The 15,650-nt window shown below is 34.3% G+C and overlaps 1 protein-coding gene across 1 annotated transcript in view; it reads left to right on the top strand.

Moving 5' to 3' along the window:
• The window catches only part of FMN1 (formin 1), a 147,321-nt gene that overhangs the window by 86,532 nt on the left and 45,139 nt on the right, over positions 1–15,650 (top strand). The window contains exons 10-12 of the mRNA XM_009320985.1: positions 85–231; positions 3,786–3,845; positions 6,019–6,139. Coding sequence (XP_009319260.1) covers positions 85–231; positions 3,786–3,845; positions 6,019–6,139 — 328 coding nt within the window. The remainder of the gene's footprint in view (positions 1–84; positions 232–3,785; positions 3,846–6,018; positions 6,140–15,650) is intronic.

The following is a 15,650-nucleotide window of genomic DNA, read 5'->3' on the forward strand; positions in this document are numbered from 1 at the left end:
AAAACAAAATAAAAAAATCTTTTTTATATTAGCAATTAGAATTTTTGTGCCAATGGAAGTTACAGACTAGTATCCATTTTCCAGGCTTTGCTGAACTTGACGAGTGTAAAGGAAATTTTAGGGTTGATTCTGGCTTTTGGAAATTATATGAATGGCGGGAATAGGACCCGAGGTCAAGCCGATGGATTTGGTTTGGAAATACTCCCCAAACTAAAGGATGTCAAAAGCAGAGTAAGTACTAATTTTTAATTAAAGATAATTTTTCTCAAGTGATCTTTTTGGTTCCATCATCTGTCAAAAGTTAATCTTTTCTTATTTCTTACCATTCTTGCTTGAAAAAGCAAGGCACTTTGTACCATTTTCTTGCTTCTTTCTCCCAACTTTTTGCCTTCTTCTGCTGGACATATGCATATTTCCATAATCTCCAATTTCTCCTATTCAGTACAACTAGGATAATTATCTTATGTGAGAACTTCTGTGTGTCTCTTTTACTAGTAGGGACTTAATTACAGTAGGTTAGAGATGTGAGAGAGCACAAATGGCTGAAGTCTTCTCCAGTAAATGTCCCCATTCTTTTTTCTTGCCCTTAACTTAAAGTAGCTCTATGTGAGTAAAAATGTTTTAAAAATCAGGTTTAAAACCAAAATATCAGTAAAGGTTCAGTGTAGCATATACACTAAGAAATTATACGTAAAGGTTATAAATATGTAGTATACAGGATTTTAATCCTCTTCAAAGAGGTGTGTCAGACCCAACAAGATATTTTCAGTCTTCTTTTTGAATTGGCGGTTAAATGGATGTAGGGCATGAATTCTGAATGGCATGCACAAGAAAATGCTCATAGATGGCAGTAAATTATTTTGTCAAAAATTGAGAACCACTAGCACGTTTTTGATTAGTCATGCTAGGATCAAAGTCAGCCTCAAACAAACTCTGGACACCTTTTGAGGTGAGGTTACTTTGTTCCTTATTTCAGTAGGGCAGAGGAGGAGGTGCTAGGTAATGTAGGCACTGGAAACACTACTCAAAGTCATTCTTTGCCAAAGCATACTTAGACACCACATGGATATATGAAGCAGTAAAGAATAGGAGGTATTTTCTGCTGATGCTGGTACAGATTTGGAGGGTGAGAAAAAAAACCTGTTCTTTCATGTTCTTCCTCTTTTCCTGCATGAAGTGCTGTCTTGAACTATAAGAAAGGTAGATTTTAAGCTTTTGTTACCAGTTATGCTTCATATATGTAGGAGTGCGTTTGTGAGCCAGGCAATGTCAGGAAAGCAGTATGTCTAGGGAGCTTTTTATTTTACTTGTGAATACCATCATTAACAAAGTGTAAAAACACATTCAATGAATTGTTCAGTGAGCAATTGTATTAATGGAAGTTTTTCCAATGGATTTGAGTCCTTTGTCTCCTAAAGACATTGAGGTGCTAGAGTGTGTCCAAAGAAGAGCAACAAAGCTGGTGAAGGGTCTAGAGCACAAGTCGTATGAGAAGCGGCTGAGGGAACAGGGGTTGTTTAGCCTGGAGAAAAGAAGGCTCAGAGGAGACCTTATCGCTCTCTACAACTACCTGAAAGGAGGTTGTAGCGAGGTGGGTGCTGGTCTCTTTTCCCAAGTAACAAGTGATAGGATGAGAGGAAATGGCCTCAAGTTGCGCCAGGGGAGGTTTAGATATTAGGAAAAATTTCTTCACCGAAAGGGTTGTCAAGCACTGGAACAGGCTGCCCAGGGAAGTGGTTGAGTCACCATCCCTGGAGGTATTTAAAAGACGTGTAGATGAGGCGCTTAGGGTCATGGTTTAGTGGTGGACTTGGCAGTGTTAGGTTAACCGTTGGATTTTTTGATCTTAAAGGTCTTTTCCAACCGAAATGATTCTATGATTCTAATTCTTACTTTCCTCTTCACTGCAATGGTTCAGCTGTTCCCTATGACCGCTTTTCTTCCAGTCCTACTCCATGGACAAGACACAGTACAAGCTGAAGCTAAACTAGAACCAGACCAAGTTTCCCAGTACTCGGGTGTTCATTGGTTGGCCAGCTGCCACGAAGAAAAATGTAAAACAACTGAGCTTCACCTGACTTTTCTCAGTAGAAGTACTGATTTTAGTCTCGCTCTTCTGTCTAACCATAAACTTATGAGAATTTAATTATCTCTGGGACTTTCCAATTTGGCTGAATTTAGCCAGCACGTTCCAAAATTATGAATTATGAAAAAGAGTGACAGATATACAGTATAATTGCATAAGACTTGTTCCTTAGCAAAACAAGCTAAAAAATTACAGTATTTACAGTTTCCTGGTAGCCAAAATAAATATATTATTAGTTTAGACCAGTCTCCAAAATGCATAAAAACTCAAAGGGGCCAGCTGCTACAGGCAGACATGAAACCTCAGAGATAACTGGTAGACCATATTTGCAAGGAAGAAGAATGCAGGGTCTTGTATATTTGAACACTAAGGTATCCTTCCTATGTCCCGTTATTCCCTTTCTGGGAATTGCCAGCAAGCAATATTACATCTAGGTAAGCTGAATTCCAGGAGCTAAGGTAAAGAGTCAATATTAAATATCTCTTATTTCACATAAAAGTCATTTGTTGTCACATGAGCCTAGAAAGTTACTTGTTATAGAGATTTTTTTTAAAAAGATATATATAGAGATTTAAAAGAAAAAAACCCTCAAAACCTCTGTTTTTTGTCTTCTGCAAATACTCTTTAAACCAAAGAAATAGGTTTGATAGTTTAGCATATAGAAAATAGAATAACAGGTTTATTTGACTCTAAAAGGGCAATCAAATGTTCATGAGTCACCTCGGTTCCTTTTTGTCACATGACCTGCCAGCAATGTCTTCTAAAACCGTTATACAAGCAGAGTGGCTTTGTCTGAATGACAGCAGTGACTTGCTTAGTTAAGAATTCTGCTGGTGTATGAAATTAATAAAATATAATGTGCTGCAGGCTCTAATATAGGCGAGGCAGCTCTGTACAGGAAGTCAGACATTGTTCACATACAAATGTTTGTCCTGATACCTGTCAATATACAATATGAAAACACATCCAAAAAAACTTCAAAGCCATTCCAGATATAATTTCCTATATTATGATTCTTTTACATTGTTGAACGGTACCTTGTAATGTATAAGTTGCAGTTTTACACTTTTCCGTTAGTTCATCTGGCCTATGCTGACCCAATGACACATAACAAAATAAAATGATCTTATGTACAGTTGTTGTATGCAGGACCATGGAAATGGTGATTCCACAACGTGAGTATTAAAATTCATATTTATAAGGCAACAGGGCATGAACTTGTTAGGTACATGTTGTCTGGTTTTACATTTGGAGTGAAATATGAAAAATATCTATGCCTCTTTCAGATCTTCATTATAGATTAGTTGAGACAGGAGGAATCAAGAAATTCAGTTCACCTTAATATATTTGAGGTGACTGTAATATTTAGTTAATATTATATTCAAGAATAATATTATTAATTAATATTAATGCCTTGTATTATTAAAAAAAGATATGGGGACAGCTTCTTCCAGTGCATGTTTTCTTACCTGGTACATAGAACCAAAAGAAGCTCTAGGTCCTGTGGTGGTACGATCAAGCCTATGTTATAAAAGATCGATTTTTTGGTCAGTAATGCTAGGGCTGAAGATATTGTGAGTCCTATTTCTCACAGCAATATAAAATAATAGTATATTTATTTTGAAATAGAGTAAATTTTCACTCACTTGAAATAGTGTTAATCACACACATTTTTAACAATATATCTGTTTTTCCCTAGGATAATGGTATTAATCTTGTGGATTATGTCGTCATATATTACCTACGCCATTGTGATAAGGTAAAAGATTCATTTGCTGTATCAGCCTCTCCAAAAGTAGGTTTCAAGAGATTGTAAAAGGGTTTGTATTAGCTTTTTAAAAATCCGAACACAGTAGCTCTGATGGAAAAATGAAATCCATTTCTTTTGCTTTCTTATAATAGTTGTGGTCCAAACCAAACTATTCTATGATTCCAGGACCTCAATAGGTCTGAAATTTGCTATAGGTTTTATGATAAGGCTTTGGAAAATTTCACATTAACTGTTGAACTAACCACTACAGGCAATTGCCTGTGGCTGTTGCAGACTGTTACATCCTGGCTACTGTAATGTTGTAAATCTTGTTCTGATGTGGTAATAATGGAAGACAGAAGCATGATTTCTCTCTCATGACAGAATGCAAGGACAGGTTCGTATTTTAAGATAGGTGAGTCAGCTGATGGGGATGAAGTTAGAGGTTGAAAATGTGGGAAGAAGTGTGGCTGCTGCTTTGAGTGAGTTACATTTATGAGGCTTTTTGATAGATATCAGCAGTGCCCAAAGTTTTTGAGTGGAAAAATTGAACTATCGTCTTTTAAATGAAAATGTCACTATCAATTGATTTTAAGTATGTAATTGCTTATTTTTAAGATTAAGAAGATGCCTTTACCTAATCTTTGAGTCTAAGACCAGTGTAATTTTTCACAACCTTATGTCTGGTCAAATACAAATAATTTTTTCTCTTCTTTTTCTTTTTTTTTTCTTTTTTTTTTTTTAAAATTCTTACATAAGAATATTGAATTGATGAGTTAGTAGTCATGAGTATTTTTTCCAGGAGTAAGACTAAAGTAAGTGAAGACTAAAATAAGTGAAGACATTTCACTGCCTATGGCAGGGGGGTTGGACTAGATGATTCATTAAAGGTCCCCTTCCAACCCAAACCATTCTATGATTCTATGATCTCTAATGCCGGAGGGTCTGTATGTCAGGAGCCTGTGGAACAGCTCCTGGGGCTGAGCTGTAGAGAAGATAAAAAAACTAGCAGATATGTAGATGTGTACTTGTTTTCTTTCTTTCTTTTTCTTTTTTTTTTTTTTTTTTTGAGCATTACTTTAACCTAAGTACCCGTCTTGTAAAAAGCCTCATAACAAAAGCAACTTTGTCTAGCCTGTAATGTTTCTCAGTTCTCAGGGTGTTGACATATGTATTCTTTTCTCCTTTTTTAATAATGCTGAAACTAATGCTTTCTAATTAATTTCTTTAAATATTTAATATTTCTGCAAAATTTCTACTATACTGCAATTTTACTTCAGGGAATTTTGTAAAACAAACCAGTTTATCTTCCTTGGGAGGAAATGGACATAGTGTAAATGTCATCCATTGTACTTTTTTCCCCCTGAATGTTCATATCTTTATAATAATAAAATTATTTTTTCCCTGTTCACAAAACAATTAGTTCTCCAACCTATGAGTTTTCCTTTCTTACAGACTGAAATTTGTGCACAGGTAGTATTTTAAACTCACTATTATATGCTTATACACAACAATGTCATATTAATACCATTTATATACTTTACTTGTTAAATTTCCAGTGGAGATATTGCTTTGAACCTTGTAAGGTTTTTTGTTTTGTTTTGTTTTACTTCTGATTTTTTTTTCTTACTGTGCTAAAAATAAGGTATATACTTAGGAGTTACATACAGACATTAACCCATGTGATTTATTTAGCCGCATAAACCTTCAACTGTATATTTTTATCTGTATAAAATACTTCAAGCAATATATAAATATTGTTTTCAATTCATGCTTATAAAGTGTGTGTATATTTAAGAGAGAATGAAACCGCAAACTTTGGCATAAGATCACTTGTTGCATTAAAATAGGCATTCATGTTATCTGTTTTTAAGAAACTTCTAATCCCTTATCTAAACCTTTATTGATATAAAATGAACAGAAATGTGAGCTTAGTGCTGTTTCACAGTTTAAACGGAGCACAGTTTGCTTTACAACATCTAAAAGGAAGTTTCAACACTCAGAATGGTCAGGATTTCATCTTGAATAATATATATGTTGTTTTAGCAAGAATAATTTAAAGTATATTATTTTTCCAGTTTTATAATAGTGTTTCATAGATGACATTTCAAAAAAAGTAATTTATTTCACTGCAAATGCATTCAGTGTTCATAGTGGCTTGTTTGTTTGTTTGTTTGTTTAGGAAGCAGGAACAGACAAGAGTATTTTTCCTTTACCAGAACCACAGGATTTTTTCCAGGCCTCCCAAGTTAAGTTTGAAGACCTAATAAAAGACTTAAGGAAACTGAGGAGAGATCTAGAAGGTAACTGGGAACTTTCACATTTGTTCTGCTAACAACAAAGTGCCATTTAAAATGTGACCTTTATGAGGTTTTCTTATTGCTAATTAGGTTTATAGTGTTGATTCATTTAGAGTTTTTACACTGTGGCACAAATTACTCACATAAATTAGAAAGAAAAAAAAATTCAAACACATGACTTAATAAAAATGAAAGTAAAGATACTGAAAAGTAATTTTCCCTTTTATGATCGAAAGGCCCCTAAAGAAATCTTTCTGAAATTTTCTTTACTTATGTGTGAATTTTCCTCTGGCTTCTCCAGAACTGTGTGTTTAACTGTGGATATCTGTTAGTTCCATAACATAAATACTTTCTTCAGTACTTGTACAACAACAATTTAACAGCTACAAGAAAGAGTTGAATACTATTAATGTAGAAATAAAACACAGCTTGCCAAGGCACAGCAAAGGGAAATGGAAAGCTCCAGTTCAAAATATTTTCACCCTGGGACATAAAATAAACATTTAAAAATGTTTATTATAAAGAGGGGCTCAGAAACCCAACTCATCTATCAATCAAAGTACTGAGTGGAAATAAAGTAGGAAGGGTTGCTCTCTAAGTGTTCCAAGCAGTTTCATTTTTATTTTGTGCTTCATATGACTTTCTAAAATAAATCCAGCAAATGATGACTGAATATTTTAAGCCTGTCTTTTTTGTTACGGAAAAGTTGCTACTTTTACTGAAGCAGTTTTGTGTAGAAAATGGAGTTTAGGGAGAGAATCTGCATAAAAGCCTATAAAAACTTCTCCATTTACATTTACATCTCTGCATCAAAATGGAAGAGTCCTTTTAGAATCAGAGTTGAACAAGATGATTGTTTTTAATTTTTTTCAATGTAAGGCAATGAAAACCATTACAAAATAATTTATCCTTACAGTTAGAAATTGCTGGATTAGGTCACTGCCATCTTTAGGATAGTTTCAAAGGTTAACAGTGGTACGAAAGTATCAGTTGTTGTTTGTTCGACCCGGGCATAAGTGAGTGCTCTATCTCCTCTCATCGCTTGGCCCTGTAAACCCCTTGGCCTGCCCTCTTTTGGGCTAGTTTGTGCAGAAACATGATCTGTGTTTGATCTTGCACTTTTTCAGCATGTAGTCCTGCTGTCATGCATCTTAGTCTTACAGGATCTGCATTGAGGCTGTGACATTCACATCATATTTGTTCTACATTGCAAAGACACAGACAGCAAGTAGGAAAAGCTAAACACTCTAACTCTTAAAATAAAAACTGCAGCTTTCTTGTAATTACCGATTTCTATTTTCTAAAACAAATTTTCTTAGGTATTTATAGAAAATCTAGAAAAATTGTTATGTTGAGGTTGTTTTCATAACTCTTCTTTGTAAAGATACTGTTTGAAACCCAGCCAAACCAATTAACATATAAAGTTAATGACAGCAAAGATTTGGAAAAAAAAAAGGTTGTGGAAATGTTTTCAGATGTCGGTATTTTATCACTCAGAAATGTGCAGCAGAATTCTAACAAGCATTCCTGTGATTAGTTTCTCTTATATTTAAACAAAGAAACAATCACTCATATAAAAATGTGGTATCTCTTTCAAACATTCCCTTTCAAATTTTTTTCTTCAGATAATGCTGTAGTTTATTTTTAAATCAAAATTTTAATTGAAGAGGTTATAATTTTAACACGTACAACAAAGATTTGATGAGTCTCTGTAGTTTATTGTAGCCATTAAAAAGTTGTGGCTGCTGGCAGAATACCAGTGAAAGTCTAAAGCTGAAACAGATGTGAGTAGCAGAAACCAAGTCCAGAGAAGCGTTGGGCCCAGCTATCCAGACAGGCGCGGCCCTTCAGATGTAAATAATTTGAACAATATTAACTGGGGCTGCCTGTGTTATAGGGTACATTGGATTTATTTCACTTAGTTTGGTTGGCTAAGGTAGCCTTAAGCAGATTACCTTGGAAGGGGGATGAGACAAAGGTAATAAATGAAAGAGGGGTTTTCTTGTGTGCCATTAGGGAATGAACTAATGTTCCTGTTAGTGACTTACTTTTTTTCTGAGATTTGTACAGAATGATTAAAAAAAAAGATAAATATCACCTCTTGTGCCTGAAATAGTAATTTTGATAGACACTTTTCATAATAGTTGTCATTTAGTATTTAAAAATATTTTCTACTTGTTTATCAAGGCATTCATTTATCTTTCTATCATGGATATTAACATAGGAAAGATTGAGTTATCATGAGTGGCATGTCTTAATGGTGTAAACCTCTGGTTTGAAATACCTAGACACTGTGGAACCGAAAGTTCAAATCTAGATGGAGCACAAACCCTTTCATCCTTTTCAGATAAGCAGATTGAGTTCCATACAATTTGCTATTTTGAAGTCTTTCAGATTAGACTTTAAACGGACAGACTAACTTTAGTCTAAAGGGATTAGACTAAAGTTTGGCTCAAAAATTCAAACAAATTTTTGGAGAACCTTAATCCAACAGGTTTTTAACACATATTCCAGAGCAAACTTTGTAATCATGAGCATTTTTAGGTTAAAAAGAATGATAAACAAAAACATGCATTTTAATATAGGCTTTTAAGGGGAAAGAAGTGCAAAAGAATGCAATATTAAATAGTGAGATGAAAATTTTGGAGTGAAATCTGGTTCCACTTTAAGGTCACAGGGAAAAGAAATGTTTTCTGTAAGCTCAGGTTTTCACTCCACATCTGTATAGTCAGTGTACTTCCAAGGTTTTCAAATATTACCTAGTAGCATAGGCAGATACGTTCAACAGGTGTTAGCTTTCCCTTTGTAGCTTTCCATAAATTAGCTTTTATATTTATGGAAAATAGGTTTTGCTTTGCACCAATATTTTAAGATTGTAAGATATATTATTCCTTGTCTAGGTCAATGATTTCCACTTTTTCCTTTCCCTATGACCAAACATCGTTTCCTTTCTAATCTGGACAATGCCACTTGATTGGTAGTCTTCTAGAATAAGCACAGAATGTTTGAAATGTGTAATCACAAGATTTTTAGAAAGACAGACACTTTACCAAAGTATGATAGACTTGTATAAGTTTCACCATGAACCTTTTATTCATCTCTCTCCAAAGTTGGACAGTCTTAATTATTCAGAATTAGTTGCACTGTAGATTGTTTCCATCTGTCATACTCAGTGCTCTTCTTTCCAATACAGTTCATAAAATTTTAAAATGCTGCTTCATTAGTCAAAAGAAAGCAGTATTAGATTCCGTGTATCATTTACTGTAATGTTCATTATAACTTCTTAGTAGTCTTGACCTTAACAGCTGAAAGAGCAAAGGTATTTATTGAATGGTTAAAAACGGAAACCAAGGTAGGTCCACTCTGAATACTTCAAGAGTCACACCTTTTCTTCTCATAATTAATTAAATTTCCTATGAGATTGTAACATTCTGGTCCCATTGAAAATCCACATACCTTTTGCTTTCACCTTCTTTCATGACCACCAGTAGAGATATTAGTCACCATTACATACCTTTTGCTTTCACCTTTCATGACCACCAGCAGAGATATTAGTTGCCATTTTCATACTAATATTTTTTCAGTACTGTATATATGTTTTAAATTTTTACTAACTTAACTGAGTGTATATGAGTATATATGTAGGTGTTTACACACACACATACATGACTGAAAGGAAATAATTTAATCTAAAATAGAAACAAGACTTCATGGATCAGCTACCTATAATAATCAGTTGGATTTCAGTACTCCAGGAAACATGGTTTCAAACTGGGGGCCTCTTAACCTAATTGTTGACAGATCTGTATCTTGCGTAAGTATGTTACCCTCAACTTTTCCACATTTAAGTAGTGGAACTTCATCACAACTTCGGCTTATGGCAACCCCATCTTGTAATAACCCTTGTATAACCCTTATAAAAAGATTAAAAGGGAAGAAAGTAAAACTATGCATGAAAAGTTGAGAAATGTTACATTGGTTATTTTCACATTGTTTTTCATACAGAAGCATTACAAGTATCTTAAAATCATAGAGAAATGCAGGATGTTTGGTTGGAAGTTACCTCTGGAGGTCCTGTGGTCCAAAGCCTTTGAGGAGGACTAACTGCATATTTCAATCAGGTTGTACAGGGCCTTAGCCAGCTCAGTTTTGAATCTAAGGATGGAAATTCCAGCACCTCTCTGGGCACCTGTTCCAGTCCTGAATCACCATCTTGAATATTTTTCTTTATCCCTTGTGAGAATTTCCTGTGCTGCAACTTGTGACTATTTCTCCTTTTTCTTTAGATGTGCATTTCTGAGAAAATTCTGGCTTCATCTTATCTATAGCTATTCGTTAGATAGTTGAAGCGAAAAACTAGATCCCCGGTTAGCTTTCTCTTCACCAGGCTGAACATACCTGGCTTTCTCTGCCTCTTCTTCAAGTGCTTCATTTTATTTTCATTCTCAAATGGCAGCATGACAATATATATATTCTTTTTCAGATATGATTATGTGTATGTATATATTCTTTTTCTTTTTTTTTTTTCTTTTTCATAGAAACAGATCCAGTGCACTGGATGTGACCAGCATGGTGTTGTCATACCAATACCAGCATCATAGCTAATTAACCCTGTCTCTTAGCATGGCTGACTAGACCAGACTAAACTGTTGCATCTACATTGCTCTCATTCAGTGCCTCTTCAGGGAGCTCTGTATCACATTGTATTGCAAAGTGGATGTGTGTTACAAAATTAAGACAAGAATGGAAGAGAATTTAGAAATGAGAAGTGGGTGGAAATTGAAAAGGGTCACTCATTCTCAACTCTTGCAGCCACTGCCACTATAAATAGAGACAAGGAGGAAGCTGCACAAAGAAAAAATAATCAGTTCATGCTCATTTAAGACTAAACCGCTCTGATTTTCCCAGTTTAAAATCCTGAACAACATCTGTTTTTATCAAGGATTATAAGGGAATATATTTACCAATAGGAAAATATACAAAAGCAGAAAAGTTTAATCAGTATTATTCACAAGAAGTTAATTTAAAATTCTTAAATGTGTGTGTTCCCATCAGAGTCTTCAAACTGAGTTAAAGGTTTTTGCAACAAAATGTCCACTAATTAATTATAAACTATTTTTGTTCTAGAGATTAATTGATGTTTTCAATTAATGAATTGGGACATTTTCAGCTTTTGTTGGATTTCTATGTAAGCACAGATGGAGAAATTAATTGAATGTGTTATTATTTATTCAGATGGAATGATATATTTAGTTCATACATAATATGGCCTTAGATAAAGTCTGTTTTACAGAATAGAGTTTTAGTATAATCATGATACAATAATTATCAACAGGGCAACGATTACAATGTTGAGAGGTTTTGTCTGTTGTTTGATTTGCTTTATAGACAGTAAAGTTACTGGATCACATAATGAAAATTCCAAATATTACATCAGTTTGAGTGTTAACTTTCTAAATAATTTGTTGGATCAATAGATATTTCTCAGTAAAAGGTGATTGTTTATTCATTACAGGAGGATAGTATTCAAAAAAGTATCAAAGGCCTCTTTCTAAAATATTTTCAACCAATTGAAGCCTTAGCCTAATTTAAATGAAACATTTTAAGTCAATTTAAAAATGGGATTTAGAAATCTGAGTCGCATACATGTTCTAGAAAAAATTTCCCAGTAGCAGCAGAGAAATTGTATGATATTTTCCAGGAACTAGTTGTTTTCTTCATGTTAATTACACTTTTAAATTTTAAAATTCACCTTAAAATTTTGGAAGTGCAGGCAAATAGAAATTTGAACTGAGTGGCCAAATATGAGGAGCCAAATAGGTGCATGTGTTATTTCTTTAGACATTAGCATAAATGGAGCACATTGTTTTGTACCTGGTGAGTATCGCTATATTTTTGCATTGTCCAACATTTACATGATGTATTTTGAGGCAATGCAGAATCGTGTAAGGAAAAGAGCAAAGGACAGCTTCATACAGGAACGGTTATTGTTTTCAAGAGTTGACAAAATGACACGCTTTTCCTTCTCAGAATTTTCTGACCTCTGTTTGAATAGTCTCTTGCCTCAGCAGGATGAGATATATTTCAGTTTGTTTTGATTTGGCAAAGATACAACACAGGCATCAAAAAACACATTTTGTATATGTGCATTGGATTCTATTTTACAAGAGTTCCATTGGTAATGTTCATATGTGAATACATTAAGTGGAAATTTTGCTAAGTGGATCATTTCTTAAAATTCCATTAGATTTTCTAGTTTGTGATAATAGAGAATAGTATGGAATGGTTTTAATAAGATTCAGAAATATAATAGAGGAGCAAAGCAACGATGTTTTAGAAGAGTTTATTCTCTGGAAGCAGAAGTCTGCATGTGTGCACAAAGGCGAGGGAGAAAGCTTTCTGTTGGTTAAACAACGGCATGCTGTTAATTTTGTCTTTTATATTTTTTCTTTGGCTAAAGAATCCTCAGAAATTTTGTGTTAAAAATCATTCTGCGAATGTTAAGATTCTAAAACGAATCTTGGAAATACCACAGTTATGATTTTCTGTGCACTTTTCTGTGTGCCCTTTTCTATAAATAAATAAATATATATATGTATGTGTGTGTGTATGTTAAGCATTAGTTACATAACTATGTAGTATACATCTGGGAGCAGGTAGTGTACATCTGGGAACAGGAGGAATATTGTCCCTATCAATGTGTATGATGGATAATGAATGATGTAGTTTGGAGAGTGTGTAATACTAGCATTGGGAGGAACAAAAGCTGATCTCATCAGCTTTTCCTCTTTGAGGGAGTATGCAGTAAAAGAAAAGGCAGACTTCTGCTAGAATTGAGGCGTTCGCTTATGTATTTACTGCCAATGATCAAAGATTGAAAGTACATTAATTCAGACAGTAGGATACAAATTAGTAGTAGTGAGGCTAATTAGCACTTTGAGAAGTGTTCCTGCTACTATTGTAGGTAGTTTATGAATTTACATTATTTTAAATCTAAGCAGGATGCTCTAGCTGAACCAAAGCCATAAACTTGGTAGAAGAATTAATTAGGTGGAACTTTATGATCTGTCTTGCACAGAAAATCAGAGATCCAGCAGTACAGAGGGAAACAGGAGATCACTTCTCTGGCCTCTACAATTTCAGCTCATAAACGTACTGTTTCAGCCATTGCCCAGCAATTCTTTTCTATCTGATCCCTTGTTCAGTACACTAAGTATTAAGTGTTTGTATGTTTGAATTAGCACTATAAAAATCTTAGCTCATCTGATTAAAAATATTATTATTGCTTCTTAAAAATTTTGTCTTCCTCTAAATTAGCCAGACAAGCCTCTTCAATTTCAAAATATTCATTTTTTGTACTGTTCAGACAGAAGGGAAATGTTCCGATTTCTCAGCGGGTTCTGCTAGCACACATTTCTACACTCCTGACAGATCTTAATGGTGTGCGGAGGTCTGTATGTTTGGATCTTGACACTAAACCAAAACTTTCTACTAATAATGTGTGCTGGAATCGCTTAAGGAATCTTACAAAGACTTGACTGGAAAATTATGAGGGTTTAGTCATTATATTCATTTATACATGCTGTTCAGTCCTTTGCAGTATGCTTCTCTGCTGAAGGGCGTGCTGAATGTAAACTACCATTTCAGAGAGAATATATTAACCAGACTCTCAGATATGTTGCTGTGGTGTGAAAAATATTTAGTTTTACTAGCAATCTTTGTTCATTTTACTAAATGTATTCTTAGGAAACAATCTTAACAGAAAAGGTTTTAAATTATTTATATAAAATGTTGATACCCTTTGACAAAATGAGGAGCAAAAAATTTTTTCTTTTAGGTTCATTGAAACTAATATAGGCCTGGCAGTTCCTCTGCATGCCATCACATACTGTAAAAGTTCAAAATGTTGTTAAATTTAAAAGAAACAAACAAAAAACCCTCCCAAATTTTAAATCTGAATGACAAAGCTAGAATATCTGATCAAACTTGTGAGAATAGTCAAGATGTCTGACTCTTGGTTCCATTAAAACTCCATTAGAATAGGTGAACTTTACAGGGTGTTTTGTATGCCACTAATTCAATTAATTCACTTTCCACAGCTTAGGACTTATCACTGAAATGTTTTTCTGTCTCATTTATACATGAGAGCTTGAGCACCTAAACAGATACTTGTTTCTGTGTGTCACGAGGAAAATGTATTTGAAAGAAAGATCGGACTGTTTAAGGTTTTACTTATTAGCTTCTATCCTCTGAAATGGCTTTGTAGGAAGACCGAGTTATTAATGAGTGAAGAAAATAATTGTGCATAGAAGCACATTTCTTCTAAACTAGCTGAAAATAATTTCACAGAACAGTAACTATGCAAGTGATTAATAGGTTAGAATGGTGTATTTAGTTTTATGTGTGCTAACACTTTTTTGCATTAAATTGTTGACCTTTATTTAAGATGATAAAAACGAAGGTTGAGAATAGAGTACCACAATTTGATCCTCTTCTACTTTTTCTCAGATACTTTTGTCTCAGAAAACCTCACACCCCACTTCATGGCATTTCTCTCTATTTGGTTCAAAGGCTTCTGTATTAGTCAACCCAGCTCTGGCTAGGGTGTTAGTGCTTGAACCTTTGTGTGTTGCCATCATTGAGATGTGTACTATTATCAATGTGTGTCCAAAAATGCAAATAAAATACCGTCTCTGAAACTTTTCTGGGTCAGTAGCAGCATAACCACTTGCAGTTAGAAGTTGTCAAAATTCTTATACTGTACTCTGAAGGAATCAAGATAAATCTCTTCCCTTCTTCTCCCTTAAAATTCTATCTGAAAAGAAACATCTACTTGCAAGGTTATAAATAAGCACAAGAGCTGTAGATGGCACAGGTATAATGGATTGTCATGAAGCTAACATTCTTATGTGCATACCTGCAGTAAATATGTATCTAAGTTGCATGTAATAACAAGAGAACATAACCAAATCTTGCAACGGTGTCCAACAGGTAAACATGCATCTCCTGTAACTTTTTGTTTAACTTGGAAGGTTGTCTGGAAGTAAGAAAATGTAATAAAGCGAAACCAAACAAACAAAATCATGAGAAAGTTATATAGCACTTGCTGAATGATTTAAATTTATGCATTTTATCTGAAGTTCATTAGATTCTTATTTGGGTATATAGGCCCAAGTAGTGTAACAGGCTTCTGCACTGTAAAAAGTCATGGATCCTCTCATACAGAAATCTAGTTATTTGGTGCTACACTGAATTAATTTGCGGTATGTTTTCAAATCCCCTTTGAAACAGAAAAGGTAAGTGTTCTAAAAAAGAATTATCAAATAGTAACCCTCCTGTCAAAGATAAGCCTGCATTATAACAAGAAAATAAAATAGCAAGCTTGGCAGTATAACCTGTCAGGCTCTGAACAGACAAGAGGAGGAGGGGGGTTTAGCAGCTTTCACAGTGGCATAACTCATGGGGGATAGTGTCAGTGACAGGTTTATAGGAATTCATGGTGTTGGTACTTGGT

The sequence above is a fragment of the Pygoscelis adeliae genome, unplaced genomic scaffold, assembly GCF_000699105.1.
Source record: "Pygoscelis adeliae isolate BGI_AS28 unplaced genomic scaffold, ASM69910v1 Scaffold3, whole genome shotgun sequence".
Taxonomy (NCBI): domain Eukaryota; kingdom Metazoa; phylum Chordata; class Aves; order Sphenisciformes; family Spheniscidae; genus Pygoscelis; species Pygoscelis adeliae.